Genomic DNA, 17,238 nt, shown 5'->3' with positions numbered 1-17,238 from the left:
CCCCCGGATGACTTTGTAGGCAGCCACCAGGTCCCCCCTCAGCCTCCTCTTGCTGAGGCTGAACAGGTTCAGGTCTGAGTGCTAATGAAGCCTCCAAAAGCTCCCCTTACAGCCTCATCCCAAACCTGTGGTACAAACAATAAAACAAACATAAGCCCCTGGGCTATAACATAACAATAACCAAAAGAGACTGTGCTCTGCCCCTTTAAGAACGCAAACTTCTCACCTCGTATAGCATGCCTCCTAGCCCTGGGTACCTTCTATGAGGTCCTGGAGCCTTACTAATCTTGCAGGCAGTAGAACAGGCCACCAAAGGTCCCCGAGTAGCTTCCTTATGCAGGAGCTCCTTCCCCTGGCTATTGTCAGAGAACTAACCCCTGCCAACCCCAGCCTTGGGCTTATATGTGCTCAGGCCTTTGCCTCCTTCTGGTCAGCTGACTGTCTGCAGATGCTGGCTAATTAGATTAGCCTGTTGCTCAGGTAATCCACAGCTGTGATGCACTGCCTAGCTTGCAGAGCCCCCTGGCTATGCTGCTCCTGTCCTTAAAGGAGCAGGCACAACTTAGTGCCCTGTGACATCCATGAAAAACACAAAATTGCAATTCCAGTAGTTCCCTACTCCCTGAATGTAGGTATACTCTTTGTTCCCTGGAGGGAGGTACACTGGAGCGGGATTTAGCTGAGCATTGTGAATCGGAGGGTGGGGGGGGACGATGACACACGACTTCAAACAGCCAATAGGAAAGAGGAATGGAATGTTTCTAAAACACTGCTTTTCTTCCAGATTTAGATGCCTACCTCCCCTCTTGAGTTAGGTGCCTATGTGAGATTGAGATTTGCAACTTGAATCATGCATCTAGACTTAGATTTAGACCTAACACATTCCTTCATGTAAAGGCAACTGATTCACTCTTTTAAGATGTGGCAGGGTTCACCTTTTATATAGTAGCCTAGTGACAGAATTATGGATTCTAGGGCCCCCTTCTCCTAAGGGTGTTCAGACTCACATGTCCTACCTCCCAGGACACTGTCCTTATGGCCAGCAAACGCTAGGGTGGGTGGCTTGAGAGCTCCCAACACTCCTCCTATGGAAGCTGGGCTGCTGTGTAGAAAGGACTGCAAGATTCATGGGCATGACAGAGTAAGCAAGATGGGAGCATAACTCCCAGCCCCTGCCTGAGAGGGAGGGAGAAGTCCTGAGTTTTGACTCCGGTTTCAAATGGTGTTTATGTATTTGATCTGATGGCTCTAGTGCACAATGCATAAAGAACGTGGGAGCAGAGTTCAGAAGTCCCTTCTGTCATAAGAATGCCTTCCTCACTGGGTGAGAGTCAGGTTCCCTCTTGCTCTTGCATACTGAATGTTGTACTTCTTTCTATACAGTGAAACAGCTTGAACAGGAGGACAGGAGAGAACCTTCATCCCAACAGTTCATAGGCTGATTTGGGTACTTTTCTAGGAAGTCAAAGCTGTGGGTTTGAACTTCTAGAAGCTGCAGAGAGCTTAGAACCCAGATCTTCCATTCCCTGGGTAACAGCTGTGATTCCTAGGCCTTTAGAAGTCACATCCATTGTTCTGAATTCAACAATGACAACCATTTTCACTCACTTGAGTGTCAGGTGTGCTCACAGCACAACTACTGGCATGGGTCCCTCCAAAGATTAAGGTACAAGGGATACCTAATCTGTGCATTTCAAACATTCTTAGGTAGGCATAGATGCCTAACTAAATGCTTGGCTCAGTTAAATTGGCAGAATCTCTAGTAACACACTTGAACTTCAGACACCTAAGTAGGTTTTTACCAGAAGCTAAGTCACCAAAGATACCTTGGGAGCATAATGCAGTTAGGTGGGGTTTCTAGGTATCACTCTCTTGGAGCCTTGTCACCCTAAAGACATGTTAACTGGACTTAAAATGCTAGCATCCAAGTGTTCAAGTGATAAAACATGCTAAGTGCCATTATAACATAGCAATGTTAGGACTTTTCCATATCATATTACCTAACACATGTTGAGCTAACATCCAACTGCTCCATGAAGGTAATATGATCAGGAGGCTCCAGTGCAGTGTGGAAGCTGGGAAAGACAAATCAGCCCTCCTACTGTACTGGAGTGGGTTCAAGACCAAATTCTACCTAAATCCTATTCTAGGCACCTGCATACCTTTATGAATCTCACTCCAATGCCTTGATCTGTAATCAGGATACTGGTTTGTACATTTAATTTTTAGATGGAAAAATAGTACAGGTATAACTTCTTATAATATACTCTGGATCGGATTATACAATACATACTGCTGTTCGTGGCAGGTGTCTTTCCTCTTCCGGTCCATAGATGCCTGGTGGGCGAATAACACATGTATGGAGCTTATCCCCTCCTAGGAGATCAAATGAAAAGGTTTTCTTACTACATGAGAGGTATCACATGTATATTGTTTGTATTTGTATATTTGGGAAGCATAAGGACAAATAGGCTAGCTATTCTGTGAGAAACTCTCTTTGAAGGAAGGTGTTTTCATCCTCCTTTAAAAATTAATTTCATAGTTGTGAAAATTGCTGCCTTTACTTTGAAGGATGAAAACAGAATGGAGAAGGTACTAGCAGAGACTTCCTCAACAATATGCTTCGTCCCAATTTGGAGATATTACTCCTTACAGTCTAATTATTTACTTAGATTTATAAAATAAAGGCCTATCCACAGCTGTGAGAAACACAGAACACTGAACATCCCAGATTAGCTATAGCTATTCCTCCACTGATTACAGCTTCACATAGGGATAGAAACAGTCTTTAAAGCAGCTAGCTTCCAAATTAGTTTTGACTTTTCAGGTCAAAACTAATATTTTAAACTCCTCATGCAAATAATAGGTAACCAATATGCTCTACAAAGAACAGGTGTAATATGCTTTCTGTATTGAAACTATTAAATAATACCCTCTGCATTAGCTTATTACAAAGTTTCAGCTTCTGTTTCCAAGTACAGTACATTAATGTGTTGTTGAGCCCCAGCAATGCATAATATCAGTGAGATATGCATGAGAAAGAGACAAAGGATCAGACCCTTCTTCCAAAGTTCAGCATGAACAAACAATTCAGGGTGGCAACTGCTATCTAGGCACTCAGGATTTAGAAACTAGCATGAACCAGAAATTGTAAAATCTAAGTAACAAGCAATGGCTCTCTTGGAAACCTGTAAATTTGGGGGGATTTGTGAGGATGAGGCTAGTGGTCAGACTTCTGGAGACTTTGCATCTATAAGGAAACTCAGTGGGATAACTAGTCTAAGTAAGAATAATGAACATTGGGAAGGAAGAAAGGAGCAAATCCTATTCTTATTGTCAAATTAACCATAATTTATAATTAACTTAGTTTAAATTTTCTGAATCTTTTGTTATCCCTTTTTATCATTTGTGTATGGTCCCTTATCTGTCTGAATACTCATACACAGAAATTAAACACATTTATTGAGAGAAGAAAAGCACCATATGGCACTTGTATACGTGAGGGGCGTCTAGTTCCCTTAAATTGAAATGGTGGGTTTTTAATTGTAATTTAGGGGCTCCTGTCACTGTGATGGAACAGTGGTGCCCCAATGTCACTTCACCCCTCCTTGCTGCAGGCAGGCTCTGCTTGAAGAGAGAAGAAGACAACAAAAAAAAAAAAGCAGTGAGGCCCCCGATTATTCCCCCCCCCCCACACACACACACAGAGCCTGCCTCTCCCATGGCTGGGGGGGTGAGCTGCTGGCAGCTCTGGATCTTCCCTTCATGGTGGTAGTGCCCCCCCCCCCGGGCAGCACCCACTTATTAGCACCCCATCTAAGCAGCCCCAGGGGGGGCACTGCCCCTGTGGAGGGAAGGTCCAGGACCCCCCACAGCTCACAGCTTGCTGGCAGCTCATCTCCGCCTGTGGGAGAGGCAGGCAGCCCCCACAAGGGGGAAAAATAAAAAAGGATCGGGCTCGGCACTTTTTTCCCCCCAGAGGAGCCTGCCTAAGCGAGCTGCTGCCAAGTCGTGCAGCCCCTGGGCTGTGAATGGGCCTGATGCTTTCCTCTGTGGTGGCAGCAGCACCCCCTTGGACTGCCTGGGCAGGGTGCTAACTGGGCAGCACCTGACCTAATCTAATGGTGCATGGGGTGCTGGAAGACCGGGCATGCTCAGGGAAGCTCGGGCATGGCGGGCTTCCAGTGCCCTGTGAACTATCCCCGCCACCTGGGACTGCCTAGGAATGGGCTGGCTTGCCCCTGGGGCAGTGTGGGAAGGTGGCAGGAGGGCAGCTAGGTGTACTGGCTGCCAGAGAAGGAGGTGGGGGCTGTGCATGGGGTGCTGGAAGCCCACCAAGCCTAAACTTCTGTGAGCCCACCTGGGCTTCCAGCATCCCGTGCACCATCCTCACCACCTTCACTGGCCACCAGACATGTACATGGTTTTTGTTTTTTTGTTGTTTTTATCCACAATGGGACAATTTTCCCTGATCAAACTAAAATACATCTGAGATAGTTTAAGTTGCCATACTCAAATACATTTGAACACAAAAAGAAATTGTGCATGTGTACACGGGGATACCATTATGTCAGACAAATAATGATTTCTTGTCACTTTTTGTCACGTGCACATGGTCCCACCATCACATGTACAAGTGCCCATACCTTTTATAGTTTGAAGTGCATTAATGACAGTAGAAAATTAATACTTTAAGCATACCTTTTAATGGGATTCCATTAGCAGCAAGTATCATTTGGTCTGCTATTGCTTTGGTTCTAGAATAATGATCAACATGCTAAAAAGAAAATGCAAATGTAATGAACCGTTTAATTATATCACTTTTCACTAAGTGAAGGTAAACTGGAGTATCCCCAGGTTACTCTAATCTACATCTGATCTAGTTAGAGCAGTTATTCTCAAGCAGGATGCTGCAAGAGTCTTTTAATGATGCTGCCTTGCACCTACTGCCCCTGCTGTCACCAAAGCAACCTGTCTTGCCATGCTTCTGTTTCCAGGACATGTTGTGAGGAGCTGAACTGGGATGTGGCCTAAACAGCCTGATAGGAGGTTAGACAAGATACAGTGCTTCTCCTGCCTCTGCTGTGTTCAGCCAAGATATAGCAGCACTTCTTCAGACTCCAGTTCTGATTCCCTCAAACCCTGACCTCCCAGCTCACTGGGCAACCTGTGCAGTCAAACGCCAGTTAGACTGCCGGGCAGGCAAAGACTAGGTGGCATTTGCCCTAAGAAGCAACAGGGTTGCACTTAAAAGCGGATTTTTAAATCTAGTGCTTTAAGAATTGACACTTGGTTAATTAATAGCAGAAAGGCTTGCATTAATAACTACCAACAAGGTACAAAACTAAATGACAGAAAAAGCCTCTTCCCCAAGTATAGCTCAAGCAGGAAAGGAAACTACATATACACTTCAATTGAACTAGCAACTAAAGAAGACAAACGACTAAATATACATTTAAAGCAAAACCTGTGAATAGAGGAAAAATGTCCCGTAAGGGACACCCTCGCATTTCTCAAACCACCCATCCAATATCTAAGGTGTTACAAATGTCTCAATCATTCAATGAATGTTTGGAGTTTTGTAAATAGACCATAACTGGTACAAGCTATTGCAAATTTGCCCCATTGATAAACAAATACCCAAAGACAGGTCCAGTAGCATAGCAATGCCTCTAGGTGTCCTGATTTGACTGCTCACGGCCCATCACATTTAATTGCTGAGCTAGTCAATAGCTGCAAGAAACACAAGTCTTCACACCTAGACAAATCCAAAAACAGGAGTAAGGCAACTTAACAATTGTAATATGATGGTCATCCTTTTCCTCCCTGTTTTGTTTAGACTTTAACTAGCTAACCATCAAGGAAAAATGCGTTGACGCTATAAATTCTTAAAGCACTAGGTTTAAAAACCCACTTAAGTGCAACAGCGGAGCCTCCCTGGGTTTCACCCAGAGCAGTGGGCACTGGCTCATGCCCTGTTTCCTCTCTTGGCCAGCTCTTCAACTCAGTTGTGCCAAAGCTGCCTCCAACTTGGCCCTGCCACAGGCTCAAGTGTCTTATACTATTATAATATTATGGCTATTAATGTGTATGTTTTCTGTCATGGGCGGGGGTCCTCCAGGAGGGCCATGATCTCCTTAAGGCCCCTGCCTCCGTGCCAAGTTGGCCCAAGGGCACCATCTGATTCTCACCCACCATGTCTTTTCTGTTTAGATAAGGTTGGGAGGCTGCCTTACGTCTTCTTGGACACGGTTCGTTGTGACCTCTGTGCCCTTGGACTCCCGGGGCCCTTGGGGGTCTTGTCCTGCAAATGGGTGCCCTGGGGCACCCTAGCCTTATGGGCTATGCGTGGCTCCAGCCACCCCTTATACCACGCCCCAAGCCTCGCAGTTGGACTAGACGTTGTTCGGTCTCTCGGTCTACTCTCATGCCCCTCTCTCCGGGCCTTCTCTGTACTGCCGCCCTCTCTTATGGCTCTCCGTGCCCACTCTGGGCCTTCTCAAGAATACCGCCCCCTCTCTTGGGGCTCTCTCTCTAATGCCGCCCCTTTCCTGGGGCTCTCTGTGCCGACACTGGGCCTTCCCCGTAAAGCCACCCCCCTCCGGGGGCCTTCTTGGTAAAGCCGCCCCCCTCCAGGGGCCTTCTGTGCCCACTCTGGGACTTCTCGGTCAAGCCGCCTGTCTCTCGGGCCCACCGCACTGCTACCCCCTTTCTCCGGGGCTCACCGCACTACTATCCCCTCTCTCCGGGGTTTACCACAATGCTACGCCCTTCCTCAGGGGCTCACCACGCCCGCACTGGGGCTTCTCAGTAGTACCCCCTCTCTGGTGCTCGCCACGCCCGCACTGGAGCTTCTCAACCTTCCCTCTCTGGGGCTGGGGTCTATGCACCCTGTACACCATGCCCTTACTGGCGCTGGGATCCCCATGCCGCTGTGGGTTCCTTATAAGGATGCTGTGCCCTCACTGGCGCTGGGGCCCCCACACCACTGTGGGTCCCTATGAAGCCTCCTCCAACCCCTGATAGCCTCACCCAAACCACCGGTGTAACAACAAAGCAAAACATAAGCCTCTTGGCTACAACTTAACCATAAGCCACCTGGCTATAACAACATTGCTCCAACATCTCAGACCTGCCATCCTTACTCAGCTGAAGCTGTACCTGCGGTCAGGCTGCTTCTCGCCTCTTTACTTCGGGAGCTCCTGCTTCTCTGGCTGCTAGCAAGGAACTGCTAGCCTGGCCTCAGCCCCTGGGCTTTATGAGGGCCAGGCCCTGCCCCTTCCGGTCAGCTGACCTCCTGGCAACCCACAGCTGTGCTCCTTATTCCCTGCCAGGGCTTTTTCCCTGGCAGTTTCCCCTCTCTAGAAGCAGGGCACCTCAGTGCTCTGCGACATTTTCCCAGCTTATTTAAAGTGTGCTTCCAGTCATATTATTTTTATGTATGGTAAATGCATTATTTTTTAAAACGGTGTGCCACTAAATTGAGAAAAGTAATGGTGGGGGTGCCTTGAGTCTAAAGGAGGCGGGAGTCAAGGAATTAGAACTGACAGCCCGTACAGTAAAGAATCTTCTCGTTGAAGTTCAAAGTCCACTTTTAACTTAACATTATTTTTACTTTTTCCAAGACCCCAGATCTGCTTATGAGCATCTTTTTATTAAACATACTCCACCCGTGAAAATAATCTCACAACAGAGTTCTGGTATCAAGAACAACAGCTACGCAAAAATGGACCTATAGAAACAAACATTCTCCATATAAGTGCCTCTTAAGATGCAATAAATCCAATTTAATGAAGCTGGACAAAAATGCTTTTCTACAGATAAAGCTGACAAGATCAATTACATAGGAAAAGTACCTTTTCTAGTGGAAAATATGGTACTGTTTCCTCATCTCCTTCTTCAATGGGACTACCCCCAAACACCACATTCACTGTACTGGTATATACCAGCCTTGGAATACTTCTTTGCTTGCAAACTGTAATAATATACAAAATAATTTATTTGAAATAGAGAAGATTAGGAAAATAAATGAATTGACAATGAGAATTTTTGTATTAAAAGTAACTCCAGCGTTTATAAAAAAGACAGCCTAACTTTTAGCATTATTAACATAATTTCCTTTCATTCAGATGGCATTTCCTCACCCCCAACATATGTCATAAAATGCTAGTCATGACTATGTGCTTTACAACCTGCATATACATAGGCTTGGCAGAATTCTAGTTGTATTGGTAAATGTTCATAAATGTCGATTTCACCTCACACTCAGAGCTCAGCAAAAAATATTTCCATTGTTAATAATCAAAATTTGTAGAAAGGGGACATAAGAAAAATGATGGCTCATGGATTGTGTAATGAAAGGGAGAGCAGTACAGAACCATGCTGACTGTAGGTTGAATTGCAACTCCCAGAAACCCCAGGGGACTGGGAACAAAGGAAGAAGAGGTGACAAAGTGGACAAGGAAACTATGGGCAAGCAAAGCTGGGACTGATGGCAGTTCTGCCATGCAGCTGACAGCAGCCCTATAGAAGCAAAGTTTGCCATTAATAAATTGTCTGCCCCTACACCCTTAATTTCGCACACTCTTGAAAATGTAAATCGATAAAAATTGAAATAAAATGCTTAAAAATAAATATCAATATTATCCATCAAAACTATTTAAAAAAAACTGAATTCTGCTAAGCCTACATATACATGATGTTCATATTGCCACTAAATTGCAGTCAACAAATGGAGAAGAGAACTACTGAGGAGACACGTTGAAGAAACTCAAAAGCCATGCTGTATTTCAGAAACATCATACAAATTTTAATTTTGTGTTCGGGGTAAATGAAATAAATTGAAATACGCATTTCTGATGTGATCAAACAGAATTATAAATGATCTTCTTTTTTCGGTGTGGTTATTAGTGTGGATAGCAACCCTTCTTGCCAAAGTCACTTTAGCCCAATCTTGAAGTTTCATAGATTCATAGACGTTCAGGCTGGAAGGGACCTTGATGATCATCAAGTCCAACCCACCTGCCCCAGGGGCAGGAAGTCAACTAGGGTCAAAGGATCCCAGCAAAATAAGCATCCAAACGTTTCTTGAAAGAGTCCAGGGTAGGCACTTGCACCACTTCTGGAGGGAGTCTGTTCCAAGTCTTGGGGGCTCAGACAGTAAAGAAATTTTTTCTTGTGTCCAGCCTGAAATGGTCTTGGATGAGTTTATGACCATTGGTCCTTGTTTTACCTTGGGGTACTCTGGTGAACAGATGTTCTCCCAGATCCTGATGTATACCCCTTATGTACTTATAGGCAGTCACCAGGCCCCCCCTGAGCCTGTGCTTTTCCAGGCTGAAGAGTCCCATGGATCTCAGCCTCTCTTCATAAAGCCTATTCTCTTGCCTTCTGAACATGCGTGTGGCTCCCCTCTGGACTCTCAAGCTTCTCGACATCCTTCTTGAATTGAGGAGCCCAGAACTGGATGCAGTACTTCAGCTGCAGCTTCCAGTTGACAGCTGTGAGAGCACTGTTACTTTCAGCACATTTGGTCTGTGTTGTCACCTCCTTGCTTGTTCAGAAAAAACTCCATGGGTGTGTCCCCATGACCAGGAACATGTGTTCTCTGGGGACAAATAGCAGCAGCACATATTTGTGCTGCTGCTAGTTGACCCCAAGCATGCGCCCCCATGTGTGCTTTGGCGCACAGCAGATTGCTCTGGGTGGGGTAGGAGAGACTGGGGACAGCACCTGGGCTGGCCCCAGCAGCCTTATCTGGGGTCCTAGGGCCTCCCAGTGCTGCAGCACCAGTAATCCAGAGTCTGGCTGGCAGCTGGAACATGGCTCTGGCCAGCCAGGCTCTGGTTTCAGGCAGCACACGCTGCAGCCATGTGTACCGCACCAATTTGGTTTTTTTTTTGGTGCATTTTTTTTTACACCGGGATCTCTCGGTGTTAAACCCCACCCTGCTGTGCTGCTAATTAGCAGTATGATAAATGTGTACACGTGTAGCGTGTGCAGTGTGGCGACACTGCAAACCACACGTGCACTTGAAGGGATGCACCCCATAAAGCTATTCCCAGTTCCATCTCATAAGGACTTAATTGTGATGGTAGCCAAAGCTGCCTTTTTAACTCTCAAAGGCAAAGACTTCCTTCCTACATCATCTTCCAAAATGTTATGGAGGACAGAGGCATCTTTCAAAAGGTAGGTCAGGTTGGTACCTTAGAGACTGGGTGGTTTTGAAAGGCATGAGCTTTCATAGGCAACAGCCTACTTTGTCAGATGCTGAGAAAGACAAAACAGAATTAATCTAACCTTTCTCTTCCAAGCAGTTGTGAAGTGAGAATTTGGCTAAAATATGAGAGGAATAAAAACAGAAAAAAAACTAAGCCAAATGTGATTCAAATCTTATATCGTCTAAATCCAAACTGACTTTCCACTTTTAGATGCCAATATTCCATCTAGGCCTCACATTCCCACACATAATTTTTGGTGTAGGAGTAGCAAATATCATGCAGGCACATGATGCCGATGGTATGTTGCCATAGTGTCTAAAAGTAACCGTGTCCTGCTGGGATTGTGCAGTCCTAGTGCATACTGCACAGTCACTTAGTACTTGGTAAAATAAGTACTAAATCACTGCGCAGTACCAATTGGACAATCAGGGGCATGGGTAGATGCACCCACAGTGTACGGGGAAGGAAGAGCCCAAATCATAGAACAACTATGCTAATAAGAGTGACATTGCTTGTCTACCTATTATGCATACATAATCTATCCTACTTCAACAGTAAGTTTCATGCATGGTCTTACTACATAGTCTTACTGACTATGAATGTATAGCCTTACTGCAACAGTAAGAAGGAAGGCAGCTATTATGATAGGGACTGTGAAAATAGTTACTACACTGCAAATATATGAGGAAAAATTCTGGCTATTGGCAAGGTATATCTTGATAAACCACAGCAAGCAGGGAGCCGTAGGGTGTACGCAACTCTCTCAGACTTCTGTTCATTTTGAAACCCATGGACACATGGCCCGACAAGTTTTTTGTGGTTTCTGAGGTTGATCCTATTAAGGAATAAGGCAGGAAATATTTGGCATGCCTCCTTGGTACACAGTGATCTTCCTGCCTCTTTATTTGTATTTTTTCTGCTTCTTGTAGAGACAATCAGCAGCAGAGCCTGGGATTCATACAGCTGACACAAAAATCAGTGCATAGTGAAGGAGTGTAGACAGAACTGCAGCTTCCTGCTGTAACTGCGAATGCTTTGCAGTAAGTGTTCTGAGTACAGTGAGCCCCTGGGACAAACAGAAGTTCACTGTTGGTTCCAGGGGGGAGGGGAATATACCTGCTGGCTGCAGCCTGCAGCTGATTTCCCCTAGAAATGGTCCTTGCTCTCTGTGAGGCTGCAAAGTTTTCAGAATGGGAGGGGGAAAATGGAGTGGAGGGAGCTCTTTCCAGGGGTTCCCCGGCCAATGCTGGAGGGTGCAGTGGGTGAACTGGAGCCTTCCCCCCCCCACCTTGGGGAGGCTCCAATACACCTGCCCCACCCTCCAGTAGGGCCTGAAAAACTCCCAGACTGAACTCTCTCTGCTCCCTTGTCCCCCTACCCTTCTGAAAACAGCAACAGGCTGGCAGGCAATGCAAACAGAAGTTACAGAAGATGCTCTGTTTTGAAATGTTTTCATCTGACCTGCATGAGGGGTCAGATTTTCATTTGATTAGCCATTTTCTGAAGTTGTCTACAGCTATGCACTTGTGTTTGGCCACAGCTATAAACAACTTTCTGTGGGCAGATCAGGCGAAAATTGTCATTTCTGTCTGAGCTGCTTGCCAGCATCAAGAGGACAGAAGCATAATAAAAGAATTTAGCTCTTGATATGTACAATACTTTGAAATGCTGTATCTGGAACCAACAGTACCAGAGAGAAGTCTATTGTCATTTTCCAGAGAGCATTGTTAAAAGCCAAAATATACTGAAAAAAAGATCAAGTTTTGTTGGGTGTGAATTTTCCAGGGAACAGAAAGGAGAGATCTAGTATTTTAGTAAAACAATATAACAATGTAGTTTAATAATATGTTTATTAAAATACTAAATAATAGCTTACTGTGCAATAACTCTTTGTACATACATGCTACCTTCCACTTGACATTGACTGCATAATAAATATAGTATATATTAGTATAATTTATCTCTCACAGCATTTCTGTGAGGAAGGAAAATAATATCATCTCCATTAGTTCTTTGAAGGTGTCATTAACAGATGGATCAGGATGATCTAGTTGACACAATTATTTGGACTTCCAAAAAGCACTTGACAAGGACCCCACCAGAGGCTCTTAAATAAGTTTGATAGTCATGGGATTACAGGGAATGCCCACTTGTGGGTCCAAATTGACTTAAAAATAGAAAGCAAAGAGGGAGTGTAAATCATCAGTGTTTAGGATAGGACAGCAAGATCTCCCAGGGATCTGTGTTGGGACCAGTTCTGTTTAAAGTATTCATAAATGATCTGGAAAAGGGGGTGAGTGGTGAGGTGGCCAAATTTGCCAATAACAAAATCATTCAAAGTGGTAAAGACCAAGGTGGACTGTGAAGAACTACAGAAGGCTCTGGCATGATTGAGAAAACAGGCAACTAAATAGCGGATTAAATTCAATGGAGAGAAGTGATTCACTTGCACAAGCATAACCCAAACTATACCTACACTATGAAGGACTCTACATTAGCTGCTACCATATAGCAAAGAGTTCTGGGAGTCACTGTGGACAGCTTGCTAAAAACATCAGCTCAGTGCTCAGCAGTCATCAAAAAGCAAACAAAATATGAAGAAAGAAATTGTAAACAAAATGGAAAGAACCAACATGGTTTTTTATAAATCCATGGTCTGTCGACATCTCGAATACTGTGCCCAGTTCTGGTCCCCACACCTCAAGAAGGACAGAGAAGAACCAGAGAAGGGCAACAAGGATAATTAGTAGGTGTCTACTTAAATTGTGGAGAAACTAAACAATTTTTGTAGGTTGGTCATGGCATAAATAGCAAATTCTGAGGATATTTCCCGCATGTGCTCTGGCAGCCCTGCCCCTCAGCGCTGAGTGACAGAGAGGCCCCGGCAGTCTGTTACCCTTCGTGCTACTTCACCAACCAGCTCCTTCCCCTCTCCCTTATTTTAGTTTTTTAATTTATTTCGTGGACAATCCCGGATTCTGTGGTTTCCACAAAATTCATGGAATTGTGAATTGAGTAGACTCTTAATGGTTAGCAGTATGAAAAGCTTCCATATGAGGCAAGACTAAAGAGGCTAGGCCTGTTCAGTTTAGAAAAGAGATGCTTGAGGGGGAACATGATAAATGGCAAAGGGAGGGAAAGTAAATAGCCATTTATTATTTACTCTCTCTCGCAATACAAGGACAAGGGGTTGCAAAATGAAACTAGTAGGTAGTGAGTTTAAAACTAACAAAAGGAAGTTTTTTCATGCAGCGTGTAATTAAAGTATGGAACTCATGGGCACCAGAGGATGTGGAAGCTGATGGTTTAGTCCAGAGGTGGGCAAAATATGGCCTGAGGGCCAGATCCGGCCTGCCAACTGATTGGATCCGGCCCATAGGAGGGCACCCACCAGGTGAATGGATCCAGCCCATGGGTGGACATCTGTGAAGTAAATGGATCTGGCCTGTGGGCAGGCAGCAGCTCTGGATCCAGCAGCCATGTGGTGTTGGGCAGCTGGCGCTGCTTCTGGCATGCCAGGTGCTCCCTCTCTCTCTCTGGGCTAGGGCTGACACCAGCACAAAAGCAGAAGCATGAACCTGCCCACAGCTGTAGTATACTTGCTCCTTCTTCCCCCCAGTCTGGACCCAGCAGCTGCTGGACGCATCCACAACTGCCCAAATGGAGAGGGTGTCTGTGTGTGTGTGTGTGTGTGTGTGTGTGTGTGTGCTAAAGCTGTGGGCAGGTGGACTCCCGCCACAGCGGTATGGTGGGTGTGGGGTATGCTAAAGCTGCGGGCAGGTTCAGGCTTCCCTGTTGGTCACTGCCCTGGGAGGGAGGGATGGGAAAAAGAAGAGGGAGACAGGTGTGGCTGTTGACAGGTCACCAAAACCCATTAAGTGGCCCACCACCCAAAAATGGTGGGGGAGGGGGGGGGAATGTATCTAAAGCTCATTTGACAAGCTTTAGTCAAAGTGCCTCATCCGCCATTTTTAATAACGGGGATGCTGATACACGAGATGCTCTGGGCGCTTTAATTAGAGTGGCTCTGAGAGCACTGGGGCGTGGAAATTACAGCACATCAGAGCAGCCTCCCTGCTTGTATATAGGCACCAAGAGCTACTCTAATTAAAGCTCCCTCCAGAGCACATGTATAAACGCCCTTAGTGTTATCCATTATTTCATCCCAGTTGTCCAGACTACAAGGCCTATGCAGAAGGTTCATTTTCAACATAAAATATAATAACAAATGTTTTCAGTATACTATAAGTGTTTTAAATTAGAGCCTCATTCTGCCACCCTTGTTTACGTAGATTAATTTCTTACTCTGCAAATAAGGATGAAAGCATTGCTTTTTGTCTCCTACACTAAAGGTTTGATCCAAAGTTTACTGAAGTAAACAGAAATCTTTCTATTGATTAAACTGGGTTTGGATTTGGTCCAAAGAAAGAAAATCTCTATACATACCATCCATGATTACTTTTGTGCCACCAACATTTGTGGATTCAATCTTTTCTTTATGTTGTAGCTAAAAACAGAGTTTATAGAGTATCTGTAAATTTAACAATTTACATTCACCACATAACTGTTTTAATCCCCCAAAGTAAAACAATCATGTCCACTTTGTTATTTAGTTCACTGTCCCCTGTCTTTCAAAGACAGAGCAATGTCCTGTAAACTCCCCTTTTATTTTTTATTGTGCTAACAATTCACAAATAAATTGATAAAAATAAAGCGAAAGTGAAAATGTTCCTGGAAATAGGTTGCAAGATCTCAATTTTCCGCCCTGCTCAAGCTAGGCTTGGCAAGACCATGGGAGAAAGAGGATGGATTTATGCCACCTACATGCCTTTCCATATTCTGAGGCTGGCCAAGTACCTATTTTACCACCAAAAAATTAGCCTTAGCTTTGATCAACCACTTATCTATGTATCTTAGTTAGGTTACGCTGGCCAGTCTCTCAGTGGGAGGTAAAAACTTCTCAGGACTGGAGTCTTCAACAACTGTTGCTGAGCTATGGTTATACTTTTGGGCTAAGTAAAGGCAGTCAAAAAGCCCAAGGCTAAATTGATTCAATCTTCACAGGTTAGTCTAAACTGCATAGACTGAATCAATAAGCAAGTGAACAGACATTCACCTCTGATTCTGGAAATGAAGCCACGTGCCTGCAGTGGCTCAGACCAGAAGCCAGGGGGCTCTAGAGCATGCCTCTGCTTGGCTGGAGCAGACAGCCTGGGCCAAGCCTGCCCACCCTGAGAGGGAGGGCTTGCAGGAAAGGTGCAAAGCATCTCGGGATGCTGGGGGACTGTAAGTTAAATTGAATCTGGCAGAGATCTGGGACAGAAGTTCAATAAACCAATTTAACCTAAATCAGCTAAATCTGATACTATATCCACCCAGGTTTTTCTTAAACCAGTTTTGGTCATTTTGAAAGTGGTTTAAGTGCATGGAACTTCTGTTGTGTTACAGATCTGAACTGGTTTCTGATCACTTATGCCAGCTTGTGTGTATTTCTGTCCCTAGCCTTGAAGACTTGAGAGAAGGGAAGATATCTTCCTTTCCAAAGTCCTGGAGTCAGGCTGTCTATACATACGCCAAGATTATTATCTTGGTCTATGCACTGGGTTAACAATTTGGAACTATTTAATAAATAGCTCCTTATTCTCTGCTTGGAATATTCAACCTTTATAAAAGAAACTTCCAATCAGTTCTGCCCAAATTTAATCTAATCACATTTATCAGAAGCTTAAATTAAATTTATTTTTGGATCCAAAATGTGTTTTTCACTAAAAAAACCTCCATAAAAACAAAAACTACGACTTGCACAACTACTTGAAAAAATGAACAAGAATGTGTTTTTTGATTAATTTTGTTGTTTCACTCATTTCTATGTGCACAATATGCTGCTGCTCTTACAAGGGTTAAGGGAGAAAAACAATATGAAAATTGTACTCGCTTGCTCCAGTCCTGACATTCCAAATGAAGCTGAATGAAAAACACAGTCAACCCCTTCACAAGCCTTGAACACTGCATCATAATCCCTCACATCACCCTATAGGAAAAGAAAAGAATTCATTTGAAAGGTGTCAGGAAGATATTTTATCAACTACTGTTACTAAGGAAAATCTAAAATATTCCTATAGTAGGATCGGAGTGTTGTTGTAGGTGATGATGGTCCAGGAAATATTAAAAGAACAAGGGTTTAATTGGTGATATCTTATACTGAAACAGCTGTATAGTTGGTAGAGATGTTTGTGCCCAAAAGCTTGTCTAACATCTCTACCAACTATACAGTTGGTCCAACAAATATATATTACAAAACGCTTGCTTCTTCCATAAAGTAATCCTGTCCTTCTCACGATGCTTGCTTGGGTTACTAATATTAAATAAGCTTTTACAAAACTGAATGACATAATCTATTTTAAAGACTTTTTAAGGATAAAACAAATATATATAGTTACAGCTTGTTGCAATGATACTGCATATTTTTTTGTTCTTCAAGCTGCATGTTAGCAAAACTTGTTTGATTTGAATGGCAGGGAGAATTCAGTGGTTTGTCATGCTGTCACTCAAAGATGAGAATTGTAAGCTACCCCGTATTCATAATATTTCACTCATTAAATCCCAGATTTTACAATTATTAGAACACATATAAAATGTCCTTCTGTTCTCCTGCAAGTTTATTTTAAACATGTTTCAGTGGATGCATCTACTTGAGACACTTACTGATCATTAGCCTAATAACACTGCACAGTAGTGTGTCGTGGCAAAAACTATGCTAATAGCCTAGTGCATAGTGTTATTAGGCTAATGAGCATGAAGCGTCACTAAACTGTGCACTGACAGTACTGTGCAAGTAACTCTCAGTACTGCACATTTAGTTAGTACTTTATTTAGCAAGTACTAAACTAGGGGCTTCTATACATGCGCAGAGAGCCTGCTCCAACACCTTGGATTTCCAGTGCATCGGAGCGGACTTGAATAACTGAGTCTGCTGGAGCATGGAAATTACTACACTTGAGCAGAGTCTAGCGTCGTG

At 44.1% G+C, this 17,238-nt stretch overlaps 1 protein-coding gene across 1 annotated transcript in view; it reads right to left on the bottom strand.

Moving 5' to 3' along the window:
• LOC102368792 (putative short-chain dehydrogenase/reductase family 42E member 2) overlaps positions 1-17,238 on the bottom strand; it is a 31,669-nt gene that overhangs the window by 13,112 nt on the left and 1,319 nt on the right. The window contains exons 2-6 of the mRNA XM_006026141.1: positions 16,156-16,251; positions 14,667-14,727; positions 7,857-7,975; positions 4,702-4,777; positions 2,294-2,376 (exon numbers count right to left, since the gene is read on the bottom strand). Coding sequence (XP_006026203.1) covers positions 2,294-2,376; positions 4,702-4,777; positions 7,857-7,975; positions 14,667-14,727; positions 16,156-16,251 — 435 coding nt within the window. The remainder of the gene's footprint in view (positions 1-2,293; positions 2,377-4,701; positions 4,778-7,856; positions 7,976-14,666; positions 14,728-16,155; positions 16,252-17,238) is intronic.

The sequence above is a fragment of the Alligator sinensis genome, unplaced genomic scaffold, assembly GCF_000455745.1.
Source record: "Alligator sinensis unplaced genomic scaffold, ASM45574v1 scaffold330_1, whole genome shotgun sequence".
NCBI lineage: Eukaryota > Metazoa > Chordata > Crocodylia > Alligatoridae > Alligator > Alligator sinensis.
Note: the sequence above shows the minus strand (reverse complement) of the source record. Positions and strands in the feature narration are given on the sequence as shown.